General features: G+C 44.8%; 1 protein-coding gene and 1 pseudogene across 3 annotated transcripts; both read left to right on the top strand.

Annotated features, from left to right (window-relative positions):
* The first annotated feature begins 296 nt into the window (after positions 1-296).
* On the top strand, positions 297-23,342 carry SNUPN (snurportin 1). 3 transcript variants are annotated; one of them, XM_004473493.5, is made up of 10 exons: positions 297-662; positions 2,729-2,891; positions 4,911-5,058; positions 11,232-11,336; positions 11,631-11,724; positions 12,969-13,066; positions 15,126-15,200; positions 16,124-16,204; positions 18,584-20,122; positions 21,030-23,342. In XM_004473493.5, the coding sequence occupies exons 1-9, from the start codon at positions 605-607 to the stop codon at positions 18,893-18,895; spliced, it is 1,134 nt and encodes a 377-aa protein (XP_004473550.1). In that variant the 5' UTR covers positions 297-604; the 3' UTR covers positions 18,896-20,122; positions 21,030-23,342. The 3 variants fall into 3 exon arrangements, with proteins under 3 accessions (XP_004473550.1, XP_004473553.1, XP_004473551.1); XM_004473496.5 differs by having other exon boundaries at positions 634-720; XM_004473494.5 differs by lacking the exon at positions 297-662 and adding an exon at positions 1,059-1,269.
* On the top strand, positions 22,462-23,342 carry LOC101442152 (ferritin heavy chain pseudogene; annotated as a pseudogene).
* Positions 23,343-23,618: the final 276 nt, after the last annotated feature.

The raw sequence follows: 23,618 nt of genomic DNA, 5'->3' as shown, positions 1-23,618 counted from the left end.
GGTCTACCGAGTAAGCACTAACTACTTAAGCAGGAATCAAGCCTGGTCTCGCCATTGAGAAGCCCACATCCAAGCAGGAAGGAGAAACTCCCAACCCCGACAGAAGAGCTGTAATCGAGGTATGCTTCGGGTGCTGTAAGGGCGAAAGGAAGGGCACATTTAATTGTCCGACACTTGGGGTGTGAGGGAAGGAGGGGTCATTCAGGCAATTGGCACCGCCCATGCAGAAACGCGTGCACGGAATTGTGGTTGGTGCTCCTTAAAGGCTGGGCGGATCTGGGGGCGTCGGCAGGACCCAGGGCCTGGAGGGCGTGAATGCCTCGGCACGAGTTCGAGGTTCCTCCCCACGGAGGGGCTTGTCCAGGAGTGTGAGCCGGGCCGTGTCGAATCACGATGCGGGAATGGCCTAGGAAAACGCAACGCAGAAGGGCTCCTGCTCGGGCCCAGTGATTTCTACTTGGCGGTTGAGCATAGAAATAACCGCCACCGCGGGAGGACGCCCTGCGTCTGCCGCGGCGGGAGGAGCCGGAAACTCCGGGCGCGTGGCTGGTGGGCCCAGCGACACGGCGACGCCAAGGGGGCGGGCCCGGGTCTCCCAGGGCAGATGATTGGTCGGCCTTCGGCGGCGGCAGCGGCAGCGCGCGGAACCGTCGCCCTGAGCGGTGAGTCCCGGGTTCGAACTCGAGCCCCGCCGGCTCCCGAGGCGCTTCTGGGCGCCAGGTGATGAGTCCCTCGGGCCGGTCCGCACACCGTTCTCTCGGGGAGTCGCCTGGGCAGAGCCGGACTGGATCGTCCCCGCGGGCGCGTTTCAGCTCTTCCGTTGCTGGCCTTGGAGCCAGGACCCATCAGGGGCCTTTTGGGGGAGGCGGGCGAATCGTGCACGGCGGAGGCGACCCCAGCCCCAGGGAAGGCAGTGCGGGGCCGTGGCTGGGAGCACGGCGGAGAGGAGCAGGCCGGGTCGCTGGGGCGGGAGCGCGGGGCCGGGGCGAGGGAGGCGCGGAGGGCGCGGCAGCCTGGGCGCCGGCGACGCGCGGCGGTTCCGGAGCAGCAGGGGGAGCAGGCGGGGACGCGCGCGGGTGTGGACCGCGGGGTGGGGCGTGAGGGAGTGGGAAACTTGCGGGTCAGAGGGGTGGATACCAACGGAGGATAAACCCCGGGCGAGGACGCCGGGACCACCTACGGTGGTCAAAAAACCCTTGAGGAGAGCACCATTCAAGATAGAGGTTGGCAGAGCAGGCAGGAGCTGATCGAGAGCAGCTATACAGGAAGGTACATAGAGCAGCTCCAGTATCTAACGCCTGGGTTTTAAGGATTTCGTGGTTCTTGACAGCAGGATCCCATACTAAGATAAAAGTGTGCCAAGGCCTGGGAAGTGTGCTTTGGATTTGATCATTGCTTTGGTGAGCCGAAAACATAAAGAATCTTTATTTTATTGTTTAAAATTAACTGGAAGTTTTCAAAACACAAAAGTGGAGAAAATAACATATTTATCATCCGGTTTCAACAATCCTCCTTGAATGGCCACCCAGGTTGCATAACAGATATTTTAAGATACGCCTCAAATTCTCACTGATAATAGAACAATGTTAATTGCATCAGTTAAAGTATTTCTTTCAAATTAAAAAAATCTGATTTCAAGTAGAGGCTCTGGAACAAACCTGTTAATTTCGGTGCTCAAAGCACTGTGGTGGCCTGGAATGGAGTTTAAGCACTGGCCATGTCTTCTGGTTTATACTAGAACTAAAAAGGTTTGGGCCAGTCCAGTGATTTAGAATCAGATTTCCATAAATGTTCTTTTTTTTTTTTTTTTTTTTTTTTTAAACAGAGGCATACCTTTAACCCTTGAGTGAACTCCACTGCCACCTCATACCTTCATTTACAGTAGATAGATTCACTTCTTCCTTTCCACTCCCATTCTTTACTGCTACCTTGGTAGTCTATCTACAATGAGATTGACTCCCTGTCTCTCAAATATACCACATGTAAGTTCTTTGTACTCCTGGGGCAGCTGGTATTAGGCAGCCTTCCTTTCCAAGAGTGTCCCACATAGTTCTGAAACCTTTCCATCTCTCCCACCCCCTTCCAAGCCCCCTTCCCACGTGGCCTGCCCCCCCCCCAAAAAAAAAAAAAAACAACAGCCTGCAGAATGAGAAAGAAACTGTCCAGGTAGGGGTTTTTGGCTCCTCTTATCTCCAGGGGACTCTGGAACAAGCATTTCTTCTAGAGCTAAGTTTTCTTAATATGAGTTGGCATTTATTAGAGAATTAAACAACCAACTGGAATATATTTGCATCAGAGAATTATTGTATTAGTTACTGAGTAATGGCTGTTTAGAACTACTATGGAAAAAATTAGATGCTTGATCACATTGCTGGATGATCATATTGCTCAAATTAGAAGGAACTAATCTCAGGGCTCATGGCGATGGATGAGAAAGAGCAAAAGTTAGATTCAATCAGGATAAATTTGCTTAGTGATTGATGAACAAGTATATTTAGAGCAATCAAAATGATCATTATTGAAATATCTGCAGGAAATAATGTTGTTATCGCTAATGTGTAACTCATCTACCCCTTAATTTCCTTTTCTCTATTGGAAACAATTGTATCTTTTGATTAAATGAGCTTTCTTAGAAATGAAGCCATGATGTTACATCATAACTGCCTGTGCACAGGCACAGAGGAGTGATAGGAATTGAAATAACCATTTTCTTATATTTCCTTTGTAGGGAAGATGGAAGAACTGAGTCAAGCCCTGGCTAGTAGCTTTTCTGTGTCTCAAGATCTGAATAGCACAGCAGCCCCACATCCCCGCCTATCCCAGTACAAGTACAAATACAGTTCCTTGGAGCAGAATGAGCGGCGCCGTCGATTACTGGAACTGCAGAAATCGTAAGGGATGCTTTAACCCCTTGGCTTCTTTCTCCAGTCTGTGAGCTGTGACTCAGTGAGGCTATCTCTACAGAGCCCCCTTCAAAGTAGACCCTTTCTAGGTTGATCCTTCCTGCCCATGAGGTTGGGAGAGCTAATCCTGGCAGAGGTAGACATCTTTTAGTCCAAAGCTTAGTAAAAGATGAGGAAGTAGGGAGAGGCTGAAATTTGAAAGCAAAAACTCAATTATTTGGTTAAATTTTTCTTTTTTTTCCTGGAGCAGTACTGAGCTTTGCAATTTAGGGACTTATGAAATCCATGCCCATACTTCCACTCCCCACATTCCTTGTGTACTTCTGTGAGCTTCTTCTGCACTGTGAATCCTGGCATTGGTGTGGTCTTCCTGTCTGCCTTCAGCCCAAATGTTTCTGCTAAGCCCTTAGGAGTTCAAGACAGTCCCACAGGGAACCTGAGGAAATGTCTTCCATGCACTTAGTTTCAAATGCCAAAATGAGCAAACATGGGAAGAGAAGGTTTGCGGCTGGGCTGTTCTGAAGGCAGGGCCTGTCCTTTTATTCTCAGTGTGGCATATGCATTTTTTTGGGTAATAAATTAAGGAATTGGGGGTGGGGAGAAAATATTAATAGCTGCCCAGTTTCCATATGCCTGTTTTGCCCTGTGCTGCATCATGCATTCAGCAGGGATGGCTTCCTGTGGCCTCTGGGGTCACTTGCAGATTACATTCCCAAATCCCTCTTTTTTTTTTTTTAATGCTAATTAATTATTCTGGAATAGGTATTAATAGTATAGTAATATGGTTCAAAATTCAAAATATTCAAAAGGGTATATGGTGAGCAGTTTCCTTCTAATTCAGTTCCCTAGCCATCTAGTTCCTTTCTTAATTATTAGTTTTTGCATTTTCTTCCAAAGATGTTCTATTCAGATATGACCATATGTGTGTGTACATAATTTAAAAAAAAATACAAGTAGCTGCCTACTATACACTGTTTTGCACATTTATTTTACAGTGTTTCGTGGAGAATTTCCATATCAGTTCATGTAGCACCACCTCATTCCTTTTTCATAGTGCCAAGTGTTCTATCAAATAGATAGTTGATAATGTAATCTAACCAATCCCCTACTGGTGGACTGCTGGGTAGTTCCCATCTCTTGTGATTACAAACAACGCCTGGTAAATAATCATGGATGTACATCCTTTTGCATATGTACAAGCTCATCAGCTCTCTTATTCACCTTCCTGTGAATATACGTGCACATGTGTGTGAGTCTGAGAAGAAACCAGCTGTCTTGTATCACTGCCTCAGTGGTTAAACTCTTGCTTTAGAATTTAGGAAACAGTGTAGGAGGTTACTTGGTATCTCCGAGTCACTTTGGAACAAAGTGATAAATGGAAATAAGCATTTTCATTCTTCTCAATTCCCCAGACTTTCTCGAATATGTAGTTTTTCTTTAAAAAAAAAAAAAAGATAATAAAGGGAAACAAATAAGTAAAAGATATTAAATCATAAACTAAGTGGCTTTTTTTGAAAGTTAGACAGGAACTGGCAAAAGACCTGGTCTATCTCCAGAAAGCTGTGTGAAGTGGAAAGCCCCAGAAGCTATCCTTGATTTCGACTTCTCCCTGCATCTCAGCATTTCCTCTTTCCCATCCTTGGGGCGCTTTGGACTAGGTGTCTGCCAGGCAGGGGAAGTACCACCTCTCACCCTGGGTGGGAGGGGAGTGGGGAAGTCAGCCTTTCTAATTACTAGTGAACCTTGGAAATTCCTTTTAATATCTTACATTGTCTGTTCTTAGGAACTCTGAGGAAGACTGAGTGTGTTCAGAGGAGGTTGCCTAATTAGGGTCTTTGAGGAGACAATCACTAGTTTTGCCTTGCAAAGGAAATTCTGTCATCTCTTACTCCCACCAGAATCCCCAAGTTGCTCCAGAATTTGCAGTCTTTGAAATTAAATCTGTACATTGCAGGGTGTCTTCCTATAAGACATAAAGTCCTATTTTTATGCCTTTTTGTTCTCCAGCAAGCGGCTGGATTATGTGAACCATGCCAGAAGACTGGCCGAAGATGATTGGACAGGGATGGAGAGTGAGGAAGAGGAAGATAAGAAAGATGATGAAGAAATGGACATTGATGCTGGCAAGAAGTTACCAAAACGCTATGCTAATCAAGTGAGTGGTCCAGAGAATATTAGGCACAGCTGGTCTCCTCTTTACTCTACAGTCAAAACCCACTAAAGAAACTGTTGCCAGATAAGAGAGGAGTCTCGGGCCTTGGGAAGATGAGGCAGGGAAAAGGAATAGAAACTGCCAAGAAAATGCTCAGATAGAGGATAATGAAAAGAGCAGGCTTATAGTGTTGTGTACACTGACTGGGGATCAGTGATGGAGTCTGGGTAGTAGGTTTGGGAGCATTACCCCAGGCTGTTATCAAAGGCTGATAGCCTGCTGCAGGAAGTCCCCAAGCTGTGATGTAATAACAGACTCCACGTGCTGTCATTTCTTTGGTAGTCATTGCACAGCCCAGCCCAGGACTGCCCCCTCACCCCAACCTCACAGGTTGGTAGTCTTTCTCAAGAGGTATACTAAGATGCCAGTCCTGGATCTTCACACTCAGGAGGTAGAAGGTGGGAAGTGCAGCCTGGAATAAGGAGAACCTGTCCAGACACCTCAAGCCAGCCAGTTAGCCAAGGTGAGATCGAGGCCATGAAACAACAGATCACTGTAACCAACTTGACTGAGTGCTGTGTTGGATCTGGAGAGGAAATCAGGATGGCTTGTGGTGCTGTAGAGGAAGCAGGTATAGAGACTCTTTTGGGTTCCAGGCAGTCCAGGTATTATAGAAGACCTCATACAGGTCAAGCTGGGGGTAGGGAATGCCCAGCTATTATATATTTTTCCCTATAACCCAAGTGTCTTGGTACCTCAGAATCCTTTCCTGCCTTTAGCATATGGTTCCTGGGTACATACACCCCCTTGCCTTTCTCTACTCCAGATAGAACACAAATAACATTCTCTTTCATAAAGTACAGTTCAGTTCTGTTTAGCAACCATTGATCAGCGACCTGTTCAGTGCTAAACAAGACTATGCTATAGGGAAGATCTTCTTGGACAAGAAATAGTCCCTGCACCCCTGGAATAAGTGTAGCATTTGATTTATGTTATAAGAAAGTGAGTTTCCTTCCAACTAGGGAGGGGCTGGGGTGTGGAAAGAGGAAAGGTTAATGAAGGAGGAGGCAGCCCTGAGTGGTGGGTAGAGCATTCCAGGCAGCAGGAGCAGGCTGAGCAAGAGCCTGGAGTCGGACAGGATTATGGTGTGCAGGTCACTGAGGATGGAGCAGCTTGGGATTTGGGGAGAGGGTACAGCAGAAGAGAAGAAAAAGGCCTCAAAAGTGTGTGCAGGGGTTTAGACTGAGGTTTAGATTGTGGGGAACCAGCAAGAATTTTTGAGCCAGGAACAGAGTTGTGACTTTTTACAGTAGTCCCCACAGCATTATGCAAAAGGGACTGGAGGAGAAAGAGATTGTTGGTGATAAGGTTAGTTATGGGTTTGCTGAAACCATCTGATGGCAGGTGCCGAGAGCAGTGAGGTGGGAAGGAAAAGAGGTCACAACTGTGAGAAGTGTCACTAGGTAGAACGGACATTCTTTAGCAGTGAGTTCGATAGGAGAGGCAGAATAATTGGTTAAGGGTTTAAGCTCTGTGATCTCAGACCTGACCTCACAGCTGGGTTCCGTGTTGACCTTGAGCAAGTGACTTACTAATTCTAAGTCTCTGACTTCTTATCTGTGAAATAGGGAAGGGATAGTATTAGTACGTATCGCATAGGATTGTTAAAAGGAGTAAATGAGATAGTGTACCTTAAATACCTAGTCCAGAGCTCATAAGTGCCCCCCAAATAATAGCTGCTACTACTGTTTATTTAATAAACATCTACATCAAGATATAATTCACATATCATACAACTCGCCCATTTACAGGATGCAATGTAATGTTTTTTAGTTCATAGAGCTGTGTAATCGGTAGCACTACCTAATTCCAGAACATTGTCATTCCCCCCCAAAAGAAGTTTGTACCCATTTGCACATTAGCAGTCACTTCCTATCCCTCCCCCACTTCCCCACTCCCTCCCAGTCTAGGCAACCACTAATATATCTGTTTATTCACCTATTCTAGATATTTCATATATATGAATTCATACAGTATGTGACCTTTATGTCTGGCTTCTTTCGCTAGCATAATGTTTTCAAGGTTCATCTATGCTATAGCATATATCGCTACTTCACTGCTTTTTTTTTTTTTTTTTGATAAACGATATTCCATTGTATGGATATACTATATTTTGTTTACCCATTCATCAGTTGGTGGACATTTGCGTTGTTTCCACTTTGTGGTGATTATGAATAATGCTGCTTTGAACACATACAAGTTTTTGTGTGAACATATGTTTTCCATACTCTTGGGTATATACCTAGAGTGGAATTGCAGGGTCATATGGTAACTCTATGTTTAAACTTTTGAGAAACTGCCAGGCTTTTCCAAACCAGCTATAGTGTTTTTACAGTCCAACCAGCAATGTATAAGGGTTGCAGTTTCTCCACATCTTTGCCAACCCTTCTTATTGTCTGTTTTTATTATTATTTATTATAGCCATCCTCGTGGATGTGAAGTGGTAGCTCATCATGGTTTTGATTTGTTATCTTAGTTTGCGTGAGCTGCTAGCACAAAAACCACAAACTGGTTTTGACTTAAATATCAGAAATTTATTGTTTTATGGTTTTGAGGCTACAAGTCCAAAATCAAGATAACGGCAAGACTTGCTTTCTCCCCGAAGACTGTAGCGTTCTTGTGTAAAGCCTCCTGTAATCCAGTTAAAACCCGTGCTCATTCAGTTGGGCCACACCTTAAGTAAAAATAACATCTTTTAAAAAAGGTACTGTTTACAATGGGTTCATACCATAGGAATGCAGATTAAGAACATAGGTTTGTTGGGGTACATAATTCAGCCTACAATATCTATATTTCCATAATGATTGATACAGAACATCTTTTCATATGCTTTTTGGCTCTTAGTGTATCTTCTTTTGAGAAATATCTATTCAAATCCTTTGCCCATATTTTAATTGGTTATTTGTCATTTTTATTGAGTTGTAAGAATTCTTTTTTTTTTAAGATTTATTTATTTATTTCTCTTCCCTCTGCCCCCACCCAGGTTGTCTGTTCTCTATGTCTGTTTGCTGTGTCTTCTTTGACCGCTTCTGTTGTCAGTGGCATGGGAATCTGTGTTTCTTTTTGCTGTGTCCTCTTGCTGTGTGTCAGCTCTCCGTGTGTGCGGCACCATTCCTGGGCAGGCTGCACTTTCTTTCGCTCTGGGCGGTTCTACTCGTGGGGCCCCCCTACGCGGGGGACACTCCTGCGTGGCACGGCACTCCTTGCGTGCATCAGCACTGCACATGGGCCAGCTCCACACGGGTCAAGGAGGCCCGGGGTTTGAACCGCGGACCTCCATATGGTAGACGGACGCCCTAACCACTGGGCCACGTCCGCCGCCTAGAATTCTTTATATATTCTGTATATAATTCCTTTGATTAAGTATATGATTTGCAAATATTTTTTCCCATTCTGTAGGTTGACTTTTCACTTTCTTGATGGTATTTCTTGCTTCCCTACGAACGTTCTCAGCATGCTGTATAACCAAGGCCTTGGCATCTACTTTGCAGATAGTAGGTGCTTAATAAAAGCTTATGGACAAAAGAAAACAGAACAAAAAATAAAATAAAACTTGTGCTGTAAGAAATACCTGAACTGACAGGGCTCATTCATATTCAAGGTTGGGCCCTGGTAGAGTATTAATGGGACCCAGAGAGGATCTAATGCATAATGGGTCCCTTTTGTGTAGTAGGCCCTGTGAAAGCCCTTTACTTACCTAGTCTCACTGCACCCTCATGACAGCCCTGTGATATATACTGAAGTGATTTGCCCTAACTCAGAAGGCCAGAAAATGGCCAAGTTGTGATTTTTTTAAGTTTCTTTCTTTTAATAGTGTGTATATATATATGTGCACACAACCTAAAATTTTCCTTTTAACTACATTCAGATATATAATTCAGTAGTGATAATTACATTCACAGTGCTATACTACCATCATCATCATCCATTACCAGAACTTTTCCATCACTCAAAACAAAAGTTCTGGTGGCAGACTTGGCCCAGTGGTTAGGGCATCCTCCTACCACATGGGAGGTCCGTGGTTCAAACCCCAGGTCTCCTTGACCCATGTGGAGCTGACCCATGTGCAGCGCTGATGAGTGCAAGGAGTGCTGTGCCACGCAGGGGTGTCCCCTGCGTAGGGAGACCCACGTGCAAGGGGGGCGCCCTGTAAGGAGAGCTGCCCAGGAATGGTGCCACACACACGGAGAACTGACACAACAAGATGATGCAACAAAAAGAAACATAGATTCCTGTGCCACTGACAACAACAGAAGCGGACAAAGAAGACGCAGCAAATAGACACAGGGAACAGACAACCGGGGTAGAGGGGAAAGGGAAGAGAAATAAATAAATAAATAAATAAATAAATAAATAAATAAATAAATAAATAAATAGATCTTTTTTTTAAAAAAAACAAACAAAAATAAAAGTTCTGTCCCAATTAACAATTAACCCGCCATTTCCTACCCCCTTCCTAGCTTCTGGTAACCTGTATTCTAGTTTCTGACTTTATGAATTTGCTTTTGCAAATTATTTCAAATCAGTGAGATCATATAATACTTGACCTTTTGTGTTTGCTTACTTCACTCAACACGATGTCTTCAAGGTTCATCCATGTTGTCATATGTATGAGAACTTCATTCCTTTTCACAGCTGTATGTATTTTTATATCACATTTCACTTATCCATTCTTCTATTAATGTATACTTTGGTTGCTTCTATCTTTTGGCAATTGTGAATAATAGCACTGTGAACACCGGTGTGTATATATATGTTCAAGTCCCTGCTTCTAATTCTTTTGGGTTTATACCTAGAAGTGGGATTGCCAGGTCATATGGTAGTTTTATACTTAACTTTTTGAGGAATGCCAAACTGTTTTCCCCAGTGGCTATGCCATTTTACATTCCCACCAACAATGAATGAATATTCCTATTTCTCTACATCCTCTCCAACATTTGTATCTCTTTTTTATTTTATTACTTGTGCTTTTGGTGCTATATTACTATTGTATTTTAAGGGAGGTGCTATATTACTACTGTATTACACTTTGGTTTTAAGATTCAGTAGCAGAGAGAACGGTGATGTCACTAACAGAGTTACAGAATGCAGAAGGGGGAGGGTGGCTATTCCAGGGGTGGAAAGTACTTGGTTCACTGATGCAGTGAATTCCATTTTGGGTATGTTGAGTTTATGGTACAGAAAGGACAAGGAAAGAAATAGATTCTAAGTAGGCAGCTGGAAATCTAGTTTTGGAACAAAGTAAAGAAGTCTGGAGATGAAGAACTGGGAGGCATCCTTTTAGAAGTGACAAGTGAACCTACAGAAATAGATGAGATCCACCCCCAAGGGGAGAACATCTAAGAGAAAAAGGAGACCTTTAGATAGTACCCTGAAGATCATCTACATGGTTTTTACAAGTATATAGAGGAATGTTTGGAGGAAAAAAAGCAGAATAGCTAACAAATGCCAAATGATAAAAGATTTTGGGAGCTGAGTGTGTTTGTGGACTAAGTGGAAGGAACTTGTGGAGAAAGAGAGATGAACAATCAGTGGGAGTTATTACTTGATGGGGCAAAGTCTTTGTATAGATGGGAGGGACTAGGGACTGTGAGTGAAGGAGTTGGTCTTCCTAAATTTATTTCACCAGAGCACCTTTTTTTTTTTCCCCCCTGAGGCAGATTTCCTACCTTCCTGCAGTATAGTATTTGAGACACCATTTGGGGAAATGATGATATAGTCTAAGTGTCTCAAGGCCAGGGATCTTAATTGTCTCTGAGGTATAACCCCTGGAACACAGTAGTTAGGATAATCCTGGTTGGATGAATGAAGGCAGGAAAGGAAGAGAATGCCATCACCCTGATACAGGAGGTGAGGTAGCAAGGATGGGTGTGGATGCAGGTTATGAAGGTGAGGAGAGAAGGTGAAGTTCACAGTGAGGGGCTGCAGTCCTCTTAATTGAGCAGAAGACGATCTTGATTGCTGAGAGCAAGTTGAGGAGTTCCCACTATCAGCCTTTGCTTCCCCTATTCTTTTACATATATTTTTATTACATATGTAGGACAAGAATACTTTGTCATTGTCAACATTCAAGCAACACACCCTGCTGATCTTTAACAGCATTTATTCTTTCCCAGTTGATGCTTTCAGAGTGGTTAATTGATGTTCCTTCAGATTTGGATCAGGAATGGATTGTGGTCGTGTGCCCCATTGGAAAAAGAGCCCTTATCGTGGCCTCTAGGGTGAGTAGCCACCTTCTCTCCCACAGACCAGCATGCCTGGTTTGTGCACTGCCCTTGCCTGGGCTCTGCTGTCATAGTTCTGTGCACTGGCATGGGATAGTAGGAGGGATTCTTTTCACTCCTTGTTCCTTATCTGCCACAGCAGCTACATCTGGAATAGGGATTGAAACTCTTACCTGCAGGAGGGATTTATTGGGAGTCATTTTGGGCCAGTGACAACCCTGCAGAATGGGAGAGCAAGAAGGTGAGGAGACTTAGGTGCCTGATGAGGATGGTAACTTTCTCTCTACAAAGGGTTCAACGAGTGCTTACACCAAGAGTGGTTACTGTGTCAACAGGTTTTCTTCCCTTCTACCAGGAGGCAACAAGCGAAACTCAAAGCCAAAAGGTACCTATGTAAAATGTTTATTTATTTGTTTTATAATACATAAAAGACAGTGTCAGTTACTTGGTGGGTTGTTTTAAAAAGACCCGCTTTGAAAGCATACCTTTGAAACTGCACATCAGCACCATCCTGGCCACTGGACTCTGGCCCTCCCCTCCCGGGATAGGCCTCCTCAGTTGAGAAGAGATGCAGTTCTGTGAGGCTGCTCGGCAATAAACTTTTGAATTAAGGTCAACACTCCTTTCCCATGGCCCCCTTAGTAGGTGACAGATTCACTTCCTTGCAGAAAGATACCTCAGAGAATGTCAAGTGTAAAGGAATAGCAAGAAGTCCCTGCCAAATATCCTTTTTTCCTTGTTTGTTGACCTAACCTTAATGTCTCCCTCCCACTTAGACCCAGCTGAGGAAATGGCCCTGAACCTGCTCTCTTCTCTATCTGCTCAGCGTCGCTTGGTGGTTCCTTGTGCCCCTCTACTGAGCCCAGATTTCTTTCTTGGCCTTTAGAGCCCTGCACAGGTGGGCTTTGGCCCACCCATTCTCACTTGCTTCCCCTACTTCCCTACTTCCTCAGTTCTGTTCAGCTGGCTTTCCTCCTTGCTGCCCTCCATATGTCTAGTTCATGCAACCTTTGGGCCTTTGCTTATGCCACTTCAGTACTCCCCTCCTCCCCTCTGCCCTGTTCAAATCCTGTTGCTCCCAGAAGACACTGTTCATATCCTATTTCTTCCTTGAAGCATTTTCTGCTGCTTCAGTCTTCTTTTTCTGGAACTCCAACTGCTCTTAGTTTGTGCTATACAATTCAGCTCTCAGTTCTTTGTTCCGTGATCATCTTCTCTTCCTAACTGGATTGTAGCTTTCTTAAAGGCAGGGACTTCGTATTCCTCACATAATAACATAGTCCTTATGATACAATCTCAAAAAGTAGTTGTGAATTAAATGGAAGATTACTTGCTTTCAAACTGGTGAGCAAATTAAAAATTCCCACTTAGCTTAAGGGATTCCTTTATCCCTCCTGTGCCATCCTACCCCATGTCGCCCATAAGCTACATCAGGTAGCTGGAAAGGGTCATGAAGGGGAATGCTCACCCTAATGAATCCCTAGTCTTTACCCCATAGGGATCCAGAGTGTGGGTGATTACTGCAAACACTGAGGATTGTTGCACCGAGGTGGGCTCCCTAGATTGTGGTGGAGGGAACCCTGATCGGGAGGGGACTCTTGTACTGACTTTTCTGTTTTGTATCACCAGGCTACACCATTCTAGACTGCATTTACAGTGAGGTGAACCAGACCTACTATGTTCTGGATGTGATGTGCTGGGGGGGACATCCTTTTTATGACTGCCAGGTAAGGACTGAAAACAACTCCCCTCTTCCTTTGCCTGTCTTTTCCTCTTCTCTTAGGAGAGTGGCTTAGCATGTGGGTTTGGTATGTGACCAACTTCTTGATATATAGAGGATGTGGTATTTCAAGGACATTGTCTAATGCTCCTTGCATCTTAATCTTTGAGTGTGTTTAAATTAGCTTTGTTTGAAAAAAAAGAGAGAGAGAGATTGAAAGGACTAGGGGAAGTGTAGAAATTCTTGAGGGGAGGGAAGAGAAACAGAGCAGAGGGGTAGGCTGGGATTTTGTAGCAGCTGTAACCACCCCCTCACCTCTCTCCTGAGTATGGGTGGGTTGCTGGCAGGGACAATAGGGGGGTGTCATGTTGTGCAGGCAGGCACAAGGAAGAGAAGGTGGAATGTAAGGCACCATGAGGTAGACTCCTGAAGCGCCCCCCTCCCTTCAGCCACACCTTGACTCTGAAAGTGGCAGGCCTCCTTGGTATGGCACAAAGCCTTGAGTCTCTGAGAGGCTAACATTGGAAGGAGGCTTTCCAAGTGAGAAGAGGTCCCTATATTCTCCCCCAAAGTTTCACCTTTCCCCTATTGCTTAAAGGAAGAAATAGGATATGAACAGTGTCTTCTGGGAGCAACAGGATTTGAACAGGGCAGAGGGGAGGAGGGTGGGAATACTGAAAGTGGCATAAGCAAAGGCCCAAAGGGTGCATGAACTAGACACATGGAGGGCAGCAAGGAGGAAAGCCAGCTGAACAGAACTGAGAAAGTAGGGAAGTAGGGGAAGCAACTTTCCCCTGAGTTTTTCTCATATTTGTGATTTTTCCAAGTGACAGCAGCAGTCAGGGTAAGCCTAGGTCAGCCCTATAGGCCTCTGTCTGTTAGCAGACTCCCCCCTGCCCTCCATCATTGTGCCAGTTTCGTAGTGGTGGTTTCTGTACTCCCTATTACTCCCTGTCAATAATTTATCATTGTGGTTCTCAATGTGTGGTCCCTGGACCAAGGGTTTCAGAAAGTTGTTAGAAGCCCAGACTCAGACCTACTGAACCAGAAACTATGGGAATGGGGCTTAGGGGGATGCAGGCTTAGGTGTGAGAGCCACTGTGTTGTCACCACACGCTGCTGCTTTCCTTGGCTGTTACCCCACACTTGGTTCCAACTCACGTGAAGTAGTGGTACTTCAGTATTTAAGGTGCAGTTCATTCCAACAGCCAAGATTTGCATTGCTAAGTACTTTGTGATTATCATCTCACTGAATCTTTTACATCAACCCTATAGAGAGAGATGGAAGCTGAGAGCCAGAGTTGTGAAGTATCTTGCCCAAGTACACAGACAAGCTTAAAACTGAGAATTCTTAATTCAAGCCAGAACTGCTATCTTATTTTCCTCTAATTGTGCTGAAGGATGTCACAACTTCAAATGATTCTCAGAATTAAAACTACCTATATATAGATTATTTAGAAAGGAACTGTATGTGTAAAATAGTAAAATAATTTTTAAAAAAAAGAAAGAAAAGACCCTAAATAACTATATAAGGGTATAATATCATTAATTCAGAGAATAAAGTAGTTTATGAAAAGTTATAACCGTATTGCAGTTTCTGATTTTTCAGGATTAAAATGAAATGAAGGTTAACATAATGTGCTTTGGAGTTGTATGGTCTGGATCCCACAGTACTTCCTGTGTCACCTGGACAAGTGACTTCATCTCTCTGAGTCTAAGAGTCCTCATGTGTGAAATAGAAATAATGATAGTACAGCCCTCATGGGGTGGCTGGGAGGATTAATGAGATTCTGTGTGGAAAGCACTAGCAAGGAGTATGGCATATAGTAGACCTTCAGTGAGAAATGTGTCTTTACTGTTAATAATAATTCTACTGAGTTTTAAGAATAAAAGTCTTAGAAGATTTTATAAAGGCCTTCCTCACCTTGGGTAGTATGTTAAGGGGTAATGACAGAAATGCTCAGGTCTTTGTAAATCGGGTGGCTATTTAGAATGGCATGTCTTTGTTCATATTAGAGTTTGACGTAAGCATTATTTCATCTTCCTCTCTCCCTTCCCTATTGCAGACAGATTTCCGATTCTACTGGGTGCACTCAAAGTTATCTGAAGAAGGACTAGAAGAGAAAACCAAGCTCAATCCTGTAAGGCCTGATGTTCTTTATGGGAGTTAGTTTGGATTGGTCTTTTATCAAGGTGTAGTCATCATGAATGAAATTATTTTTGGAGGCAGCGTGGCATAATGGAAAGAGTATAGGCTTAGTGGTCATCCAGATCTGAATGCCACTTCTGGCTCTGACAGTCACTAAGTTAAGTTAATGACCTCACTTGACCTTAGTTTCCTGGTTTGTAAAATGGAGCTAATAATACCTGTGTTATAGGGTTGTTATAAGAAGCATATGGTATAATATTTACAAGTCTTCCTAGTGCCTACTTGGAGGAGACACCCACAAAATAGTGGTTGATATATAATAATAATAACTGCTTCTATTAATATTGTTATTTAGAATTATAATAGTTTTTCTCAAACTTTAGCATGCATAGATATCACCTGGAGGATTGTTAAAATGTAGATTCCTGGTGGATGTGGCTCAAGAGGCTGAGTGCCTGCTTCCCACATGGGAGATCCCAGGTTTGTCCCCAGTGCCTCCTAAAAAACAAAAACAAAAAACAAAACACAACAACTCAGAGAAGCTGATGTGGCTCAGTGGTTGAGCATCGGCTTCCCACATACAAAGTCCTGGGTTCAATTCCTGGCCCTGGTACCTTAAAAAAAAAATCAACTAGAGAGCTTAAAAAAAAAAAGCCTGGGCCCTACCCAGGCCAGTTGAATCAGAGACTCTGGGGTCAGGCCTGGGCATCAGGAATTCTTAAAAGCACTCCAGATGATTCTCTTGCAGAAGCAAGGTTGAGAATCACTGACCCAGTAGTTCTGAGGGTAAGTGAAGAGGAGGGAATAAGAAAGGATCAGGCAGAAAAGTTCTTCTTTGATAGAGCTTTTCAGTTGTGGGAATCAAATACCAATTTGTAACATGTACTAATTACTTTGTTCTAATTTCTATTTCAGTTTAAATTTGTGGGTCTGAAGAATTTCCCATGTACCCCTGAGAGCTTGTGTAGGGTTCTGTCTATGGATTTCCCTTTTGAGGTAACAAACCATCATCTTTATTGCTCTGACATGACGGTTAGATACAGGGAGATTTTGTTACATGGAGTCTTTTTTTTTCTTTTTTAAAGATTTATTTATTTATTTCCCCTCCCCCACCCCGATTGTCTGTTCTCTCTGTCTATTTGCTGCGTCTTCTTTGTCCGCTTCTGTCGTTGTCAGCGGCACGAGAATCTGTGTTTCTTTTTGTTGGGTCATCTTGTTGTGTCAGCTCTCTGTGTGTGCAGCGCCATTCCTGGGCAGGCTGCACTTCCTTTCGCGCTGGGCGGCTCTCCTTACGGGCGCACTCCTTGCGCATGGGGCTCCTCTACGCAGGGACACCCCTGTGTGGCAAGGCGCTCCTTGCACACATCAGCACTGCGCATGGGCCAGCTCCACACGGGTCAAGGAGGCCCGGGGTTTGAACCGTGGACCTCCCATGTGGTAGACGGACGCCCTAACCACTGGGCCAAGTCCACTTCCCTACATGGAGTCTTGAGACATCCTCTGATTTTGTTTTGTAAAAGCATCAAAAAAAAGGCTGAAAGCTGATTCCTGGGACAGGATGTGCTCACTGTCCTCCAGAGCCTCAGCTCCACTCTACTGAATCAGTTACTCTGTCTCTTAGCACCGGCAGTGCACATAGGGCTTGAGATAAGTCAGAAAATGCCGGGAAGTGGACTTGGCCCAGTGGTTAGGGTGTCCGCCTACCACATGGGAGGTCCACGGTTCAAACCTCGGGCCTCCTTGACCCGTGTGGAGCTGGCCCGTGTGCATTGCTGATGCACGCAAGGAGTGCCCTACCACTCAGGGGTGTCCCCCGCGTGGCAGAGCCCCACGCGCAAGGAGTGTGCCCTGTAAGGAGAGCTACCCAGTGCGAAAGAAAGTGCAGCCTGCCCAGGAATGGCGCCTCACACATGGAGAGCTGACACAACAAGATGACGCAACAAAAAGAAACACAGATTCCCAGTGCTGCTGATGGGGATAGAAGCGGTCACAGAAGAACACACAGCGAATGGACACAGAGAGCAGACAACTGGAGGTGGGGGGGAAGGAGAGGGGAGGAATGGGAGAGAAATAAATAAAAATCTTAAAAAAAAAAAGAAAATGCCAGAGCTAGAAGGGCCCTTAAAGGATAGCTTGTACAATGCCCTCATTTTACAGAGGTGAAACTGAGGCCTAGAGAGGAACAAGGACTTCCAATCCCAGGTCCTTCCTTGTTTATCTCTTCCTGCTACAAGCACGAGAACCTGGCTCCTTGTTTGACTGCCACAGCTGCTTGTAAATTGGGTCTTCTGTGACTTAGATACCACAGATGTGACCCCTAACCCTTTCTTCCACCAAAGAGTAAATGATCTGTGGAGATAGCAAGGCTTGCTGAACACCCCAGTTTTCCCAGGATTTTCCCTTTTTTTTTTTTCACTGAATGTCCCATGTCCTTAGAAACCTCTTGGTCCTGGGCAGTTTTGTGTTATCCTCGGGACCTGTAGTTGCCCTCTCCAGGTTCAACAAGCAAACTTTGTTTACCCGTTACATACCCTTAAAAATTCTTCTGAGTCATCTTCAAGTATTTGCTTGAACTGGATATAATTTTACTAAAAGAATCACAGCTTCTTGAATGAGGAAAAAAATGAGGCAAAAGCTGAGTTGCCTCATTTCTGGGAGTCAATTAAGAAGGTGGTAAGAACACCATCTTTATTTATAACCCTTATGCCCCAATGACAATAAATGCTTTTTAGAGATGAGTCACTGAATCACGGAAAAGAAAATGTGGTACTGTAGGAGGTCTTCCCGTTGAAAAAACTGGGTTTCCCAGAACATACTTTGTAAACAATTTAGGAGACAGTTCAGGCAGCCAGACGTGGTCTGGGAGCTGGACTTCTCTAGACAGCCTGCTGCCCCTGTGCTCAGTAGACCAACATCTCTGAGGGGCCTATCCAAATTTCCTGCTTTGTTTCATGCATAGAAGACATCCGACACTACCAAATCCTCTGGGTGATGGAAAGCATGTGGAACTGGGGCACAGAAATCCCAAGTTCAAGTTTAATTTCTGCTTCATACTCCCTGTGTATCTTAAGGGAGGCCCCCCTGAACTCTGACCCTGAGTAATCCCATGTCTCATATACCCTCCTGGTGGGTGAGAGGATATGAAAACACCCTGTACACAGGAAAGTGCTATTTGTGTTCCACTTTCTAGACGTTTCATTTTCTAGACCCTTTCTTCAAGTTTAGAAATAGCATGTGTAAGAAATGAGGAATCTTTTTTCTCTGGCAGTGACCCAGAAAAGGGACTTGGACCATAACAATTGCCCCTGTGTATTCAGGCTCTCCTTGAAACACATGGCCCCAGTCATTTTGATCCCTGGTTTTCCCCTCTTGTAGGTAGATGGACTTCTCTTCTATCACAAACAGACTCACTATAGCCCTGGAAGCACTCCCCTGGTGGGCTGGCTGCGCCCCTACATGGTATCACATGTTCTTGGTGTAGCTGTGCCAGCCAGCCCACTGACCACCAAGCCAGAATACTCTGGACACCAGCTCCAGCAGATTATTGAGTACAAGAGGAGCCAGAAAGAGAAGCCCACACACAGTTCCTCTGAGAATGGACGCTATGAGTTAGAGCACCTGTCTACCCCCAAGCTGATGAGTCCTCCCTGTGGCCTGGACCACCCTGGGAGCATCATGGAGAACTGAAAAGGGCAGTCTCCTGTGGGAGTCCCAAGCTGGTGCCCAGCCCCAGAAGGAAAGCTGGCGAGGAAGACAGTGCCAACAACTGGTGACTTCTTTTTGGTTACTTCATCTGGAGTCCAGTTTATGTCCTATCTGAAATGTTGCCTCAGACATTTGGGGGTGGGGGGGAGCTTCCTAGGTTGAGTTGAACAACTCCCACTGTGAAAAGGGTATCCTGGATCCACAGTATAAATATATGTCATTCTTAAGAAGTCGTTTGTGATTCTTAAGCTTTAGATAGCCATGAGTCTCCTTTACCTCTGCCATCCAATCTAAACCATGACTGTTCAAATCTTGGCCCATTTCACTCTGTTTTTAGCACTCACACATTTTGCTGAGTTTCCAGTTGCTGCTGTTGGTAACGTCATTTTTCTGAAAGGTCTTACCAGGAACTGCTGTTCTTGGTATTTGAATGTGCTCCCTCTTCTGAGAAGACAAGTGTGGTTTTCTTTGGTTTAGACATCCCCAGAGATAAAATGCAAATGGAGTTCATTCAATAAATGTTTGAGTGCCTACCAGGAGATAAGGATTGGGCAATGTCCTGGCAATGTAGACTGGGTTATAGCATTGGACAAGACTTTGTCCCTAGCCTTGAGGAGTTCACAATTCAGTGAGAATACAAATCCACCAACATAGAGTGCATCAAGATGCTGAAATGGGGGAGCTAATGTGGCTCAAGCAGTTGAGTGCCCGCTTCCCACATGGGAAGTCCTGGATTCAGTTCTTGGTGCCTCCTGAAAAAAACAAACTAGGAAAACCAACTCTGGGAAGCTGATGTGGTTCAGTGGTTGAGTGCCAGTTTCCCACATGTGAGGTCCTAGGTTCAATCCTGGCTCCAGGTGTCTCAAAAAAAAAAAGATCCTGAAATGATTGCTTTAGTGCCAAACGATGCTCCCAGTATCTGGGACCTGGGATATAGGGAAGAGCAGAAGGAGGCTACACAGAAGAGTTAGAGCTGGATGGAGGTGAGGCTCAGAGGAGCAACAAAGTGTGCTCTGCAGACAAGGAGGGGAGGAGTTCCTCACAGAGGTTGGAGGGTGCACAGCTGCATCACTCCAGAGCAGGGCAGGATTTGCTTTGGAAACTGACATAGGTTCAGCATGGCTCAAATGTAAAGTAGGATTGGAGAACTGGGAGAGGAGGCTGGAGAGAGATGGACCTGATAGTGAAGGCCTGGTGTGTTTTGAACAGGTTTTATTTTTTTTTTTTTATTTTTATTTTTTTAATATTTATTTATTATTATTATTTTTTAATTACATTAAAAAAATATATGAGGTCCCATTCAACCCCACCGCCCCCGCCCCCCACTCCCCCCACAGCAACACTCTCTCCCATCATCGTGATACATCCATTGCACCTGGTAAGTTCATCTCTGAGCATCACTGCACCCCATAGTCAATGAATGGTCCACATCATAGCCCAGACTCTCTCACGTTCCATCCAGTGGGCCCTGGGGGGATCTACAGTGTCCCGTAATTGTCCGTGAAGCACTATCCAGGACAACTCCACGTCCCGAAAACACCTCCACATCTCATCTCTTCCTCCCGTTCCCCACACCCAGCAGCCCCCATGGCTACCGTTCCCACACCCATTTCACATTTCCTCTGTGGACATTGGATTGGTTGTGTCCATTGCACACCTATGTCAAGTGAGGGCTTAGATTCCACATGGGTACTGGATGCACTCTTCCCGCTTCTAGTTGTAGACACTCTAGGCTCCATGTTGTGGTGGTTGACCTTCTTCAACTCCATGTTAGCTGAGTGGAGTAAGTCCAATAAGTCAAAGTGTAGGAGCTGAAGTCTGTTGAGGCTCTGGGCCTGGGTGTCATATTATCAGTCCAGAGATTCAAATCCCCTACATATATCTTAAACTCAGCACCAACTACAATTCCAATAAAGTAGCATGCAAGTCTTGTGAAAAGAGATCCCCTCTGAGTCCATTTCCATCACGCAGAAACACCAGCTCCAAAGAAGGGCCATCTGTCATGGCAGTGAACCCCTTCTGCCATGACCATAGAACCCGTGGGTCTCTTTATCCCTCAAAAGAACCAATACCTGGGGTTGTATCTACCTTATCTGTCTCTTAGACTCTTGAACAGGTTTTAGATGTAATGGCATGCATGAAAGGGAGTCAATGAAGAGCTCTGAGCAGAAAAGATGCCCTTGAGGAGCTATGGGGGTGGAAAATGATCCCTAAATCTGACTAGTGTCTCCTCTGTGTTCAGGAAATGTGTTCCATTTCCTGTGGCTTCACTCTGCTTCCCACCTTTCTAGGACTTCTCTTATTGGACAAAAGGACCTCACTATTCCAGCCCAGCAGTACTAATGTCTTGTAGACAAAAATTCAGAGGGATCCAGGTCAGATCTTGCCTCTTAAGACATGCAGTTGTCCCTCCGTGTTGATTAGTTTTGGGAACAGATTGGGGCAGAAGAAGTGGTTAAATGGAGCCTGATTACACAAATTCAGCACATCCAACGGAACTAGCCTCAGTGTCTGGCTTTTAGAGAGCTGCTCAGCTGACTTTGTAAAATTGGAGAAGGAAGAAACCCCCATCCTCCCACCACCACACAACAATGATCCTGCTGGCTGCAGATTCAAGCATTTGCCTACATCAATAAGCTCTTTCCTGTATTTAGGTCAATTCCTCAATAGGAACATCGTGTTCCTCTAGCCAAGAAGCATGTTGTAGACGTTAAGTCTCCATTTGATGATCTTCTGAATGCTCTGTCTGCAATTTCAGCAGCCAACTGCATGGTTTTAGAAGCTGTGCATGCTAGGATCAGTAATGACTTGGCCAGGCTTTGCCCAGAAATACTCTCTGAGGACAGATTGGTGAGCCAAAGAACCTATCAATCAAACTTACCACCAAGCAAAACTTAATATCGTTGAATAGTAGCTTGAAGGACCGAGCTTGGAGGAGGGTCCCTTACAGTTTTGGCTGAGCAGCCAGTACTATTGATTACTAAATAGTAGCGTGTCTCCTGGTCATATTTATTTGTGAATTGTAAAACCACCTCCTGACATTAGTTTCAAAGATGGTTGTGTTATAGGTTGCTGCAATTAGATATTAGTTTTTTGACCACTACCCTGAACGGCTCCCAGGTCATTTTTTGTGGAATCATCTCTACCCCATGCAATATGGATAGGGAACTTAATTGGAGGGATCTGCCCTTCCTTAGCCAAGGATCAAGCTTGTGACTGAAGCAGGTCAATCACATGGTCCCCACCATGAATTGGTGTTTTGAGCAGAGGAACAGAATGAATCTGTCGGAATCCATTTATTTTACCTGTAGTAGGGGAGGGGTGTTTCTTGTTCTTGTTATGAAACCTGTGAGCACCCAGTAAATTCCATTTTACTTAAATTAGCCTGAGCTAGTTTCTGGGCTTATAACCAAAGAATCTTATCTGATGCCATTGCCCAGTGTGGCCTAGCCTGCTTGCCCAGGCTGGAGGGCCTGTTTGGTCTGAGTTAGCAAGGAACTACCCTGTGAGATCAGTTGTTTCATTTCAAGTGCCACCTAGAAAAGGCCATGCTTTTCAACCAGAAGATGCAAAATAAGTTGCCTGGAGACGTCTTCATGGAGAGTCGCCGTGGTTTCCTGCTTCAACAGTGCTTGAACGGAACCCAGCGCTCGCCCCTGTCGGCCAGCCACCCCCAGCTGCTTGCCACCGTCCATCCAGTGTCGCACAGCCGCGGCTTCTCAACTGCCCATCATGACGACCACATCCCCGTCGCAGGTGCGCCAGAACTACAACCAGGACTCGGAGGCCACCATCAACTGCCAGATCAACCTGGAGCTCTACACCTCTTACGTCTACCTGTCGATGTCTTACTACTTTGACCGTGATGATGTGGCTTTGAAGAACTTTGCCAAATATTTTCTTCACCAATCTCATGAGGAGAGGGAACATGCTGAGAAACTAATGAAGCTGCAGAACCAACGAGGCAGCCGAATCTTCCTTCAGGATATCAAGAAACCAGAATGAGATGACTGGGAGAGCGGATTGAATGCAATGGAGTGTGCCATTACACTTGGAAAAAAGGGTGAATCAGTCACTACTGGAACTGCACAAACTAGCTACTGACAAAAACGACCCCCATTTGTGTGACTTCATTGAGACCCATTACCTGAATGAGCAGGTGAAGTCCATCAAAGAACTGGGTGACTATGTAACCAACCTGCGCAAGACGGGGGCCCCGGATTCTGGCTTGGCAGAGTATCTCTTTGACAAGCACACTCTGGGCAGCAGTGATGAGAGCTAAACCTTCTGTTGGCTTCCCCAGAGCCACAGGGTAGTAGTGCATGTGTGTTGGGTTTACCTTTTCTATAAGTTGTACCAGCATCTACCAAGTTCTTTCATTGGTACCATTCCTTCAAATAAAGTTATTTGGTACCCAAAAAAAAAAAAAGTTGCCTTTTATTTTATTGGTTATTTTATTTATTGGTTATTTTAATGGTAGCCCAAAAAAGCAATTCTGGGTTCCAATATTTGCCTGGAAGAGTTTATATTAACTAAATCCTCTTGTTACTGGCAGTGATTTGGCTACATTCACTGTTTACCTACTTGCTCACTTCTCACCATGTCTTAACCCATTGAAATCTGACTTATGTTCCTAAAGCTTAAAATGCTTTCTTCAGTGGACTAATGGTCTCCTGTTTTCCAAATCGGAGGGACACTTCTCAGG

Source organism: Dasypus novemcinctus, chromosome 3 (genome assembly GCF_030445035.2).
Source record: "Dasypus novemcinctus isolate mDasNov1 chromosome 3, mDasNov1.1.hap2, whole genome shotgun sequence".
Taxonomy (NCBI): Eukaryota; Metazoa; Chordata; class Mammalia; order Cingulata; family Dasypodidae; genus Dasypus; species Dasypus novemcinctus.
Note: the sequence above shows the minus strand (reverse complement) of the source record. Positions and strands in the feature narration are given on the sequence as shown.

What these genes read in the sequence shown, in the direction of transcription:
- SNUPN (XM_004473493.5), top strand. Translation starts at nt 605, where the DNA reads ATGATTGGTCGGCCTTCGGCGGCGGCAGCGGCAGCGCGCGGAACCGTC. An exon ending in CGGAACCGTCGCCCTGAGCG is followed by an intron (nt 663 to 2,728) that starts GTGAGTCCCGGG and finishes TTTCCTTTGTAG; the next exon opens with GGAAGATGGAAGAACTGAGT. An exon ending in AGAAAACCAAGCTCAATCCT is followed by an intron (nt 15,201 to 16,123) that starts GTAAGGCCTGAT and finishes TTTCTATTTCAG; the next exon opens with TTTAAATTTGTGGGTCTGAA.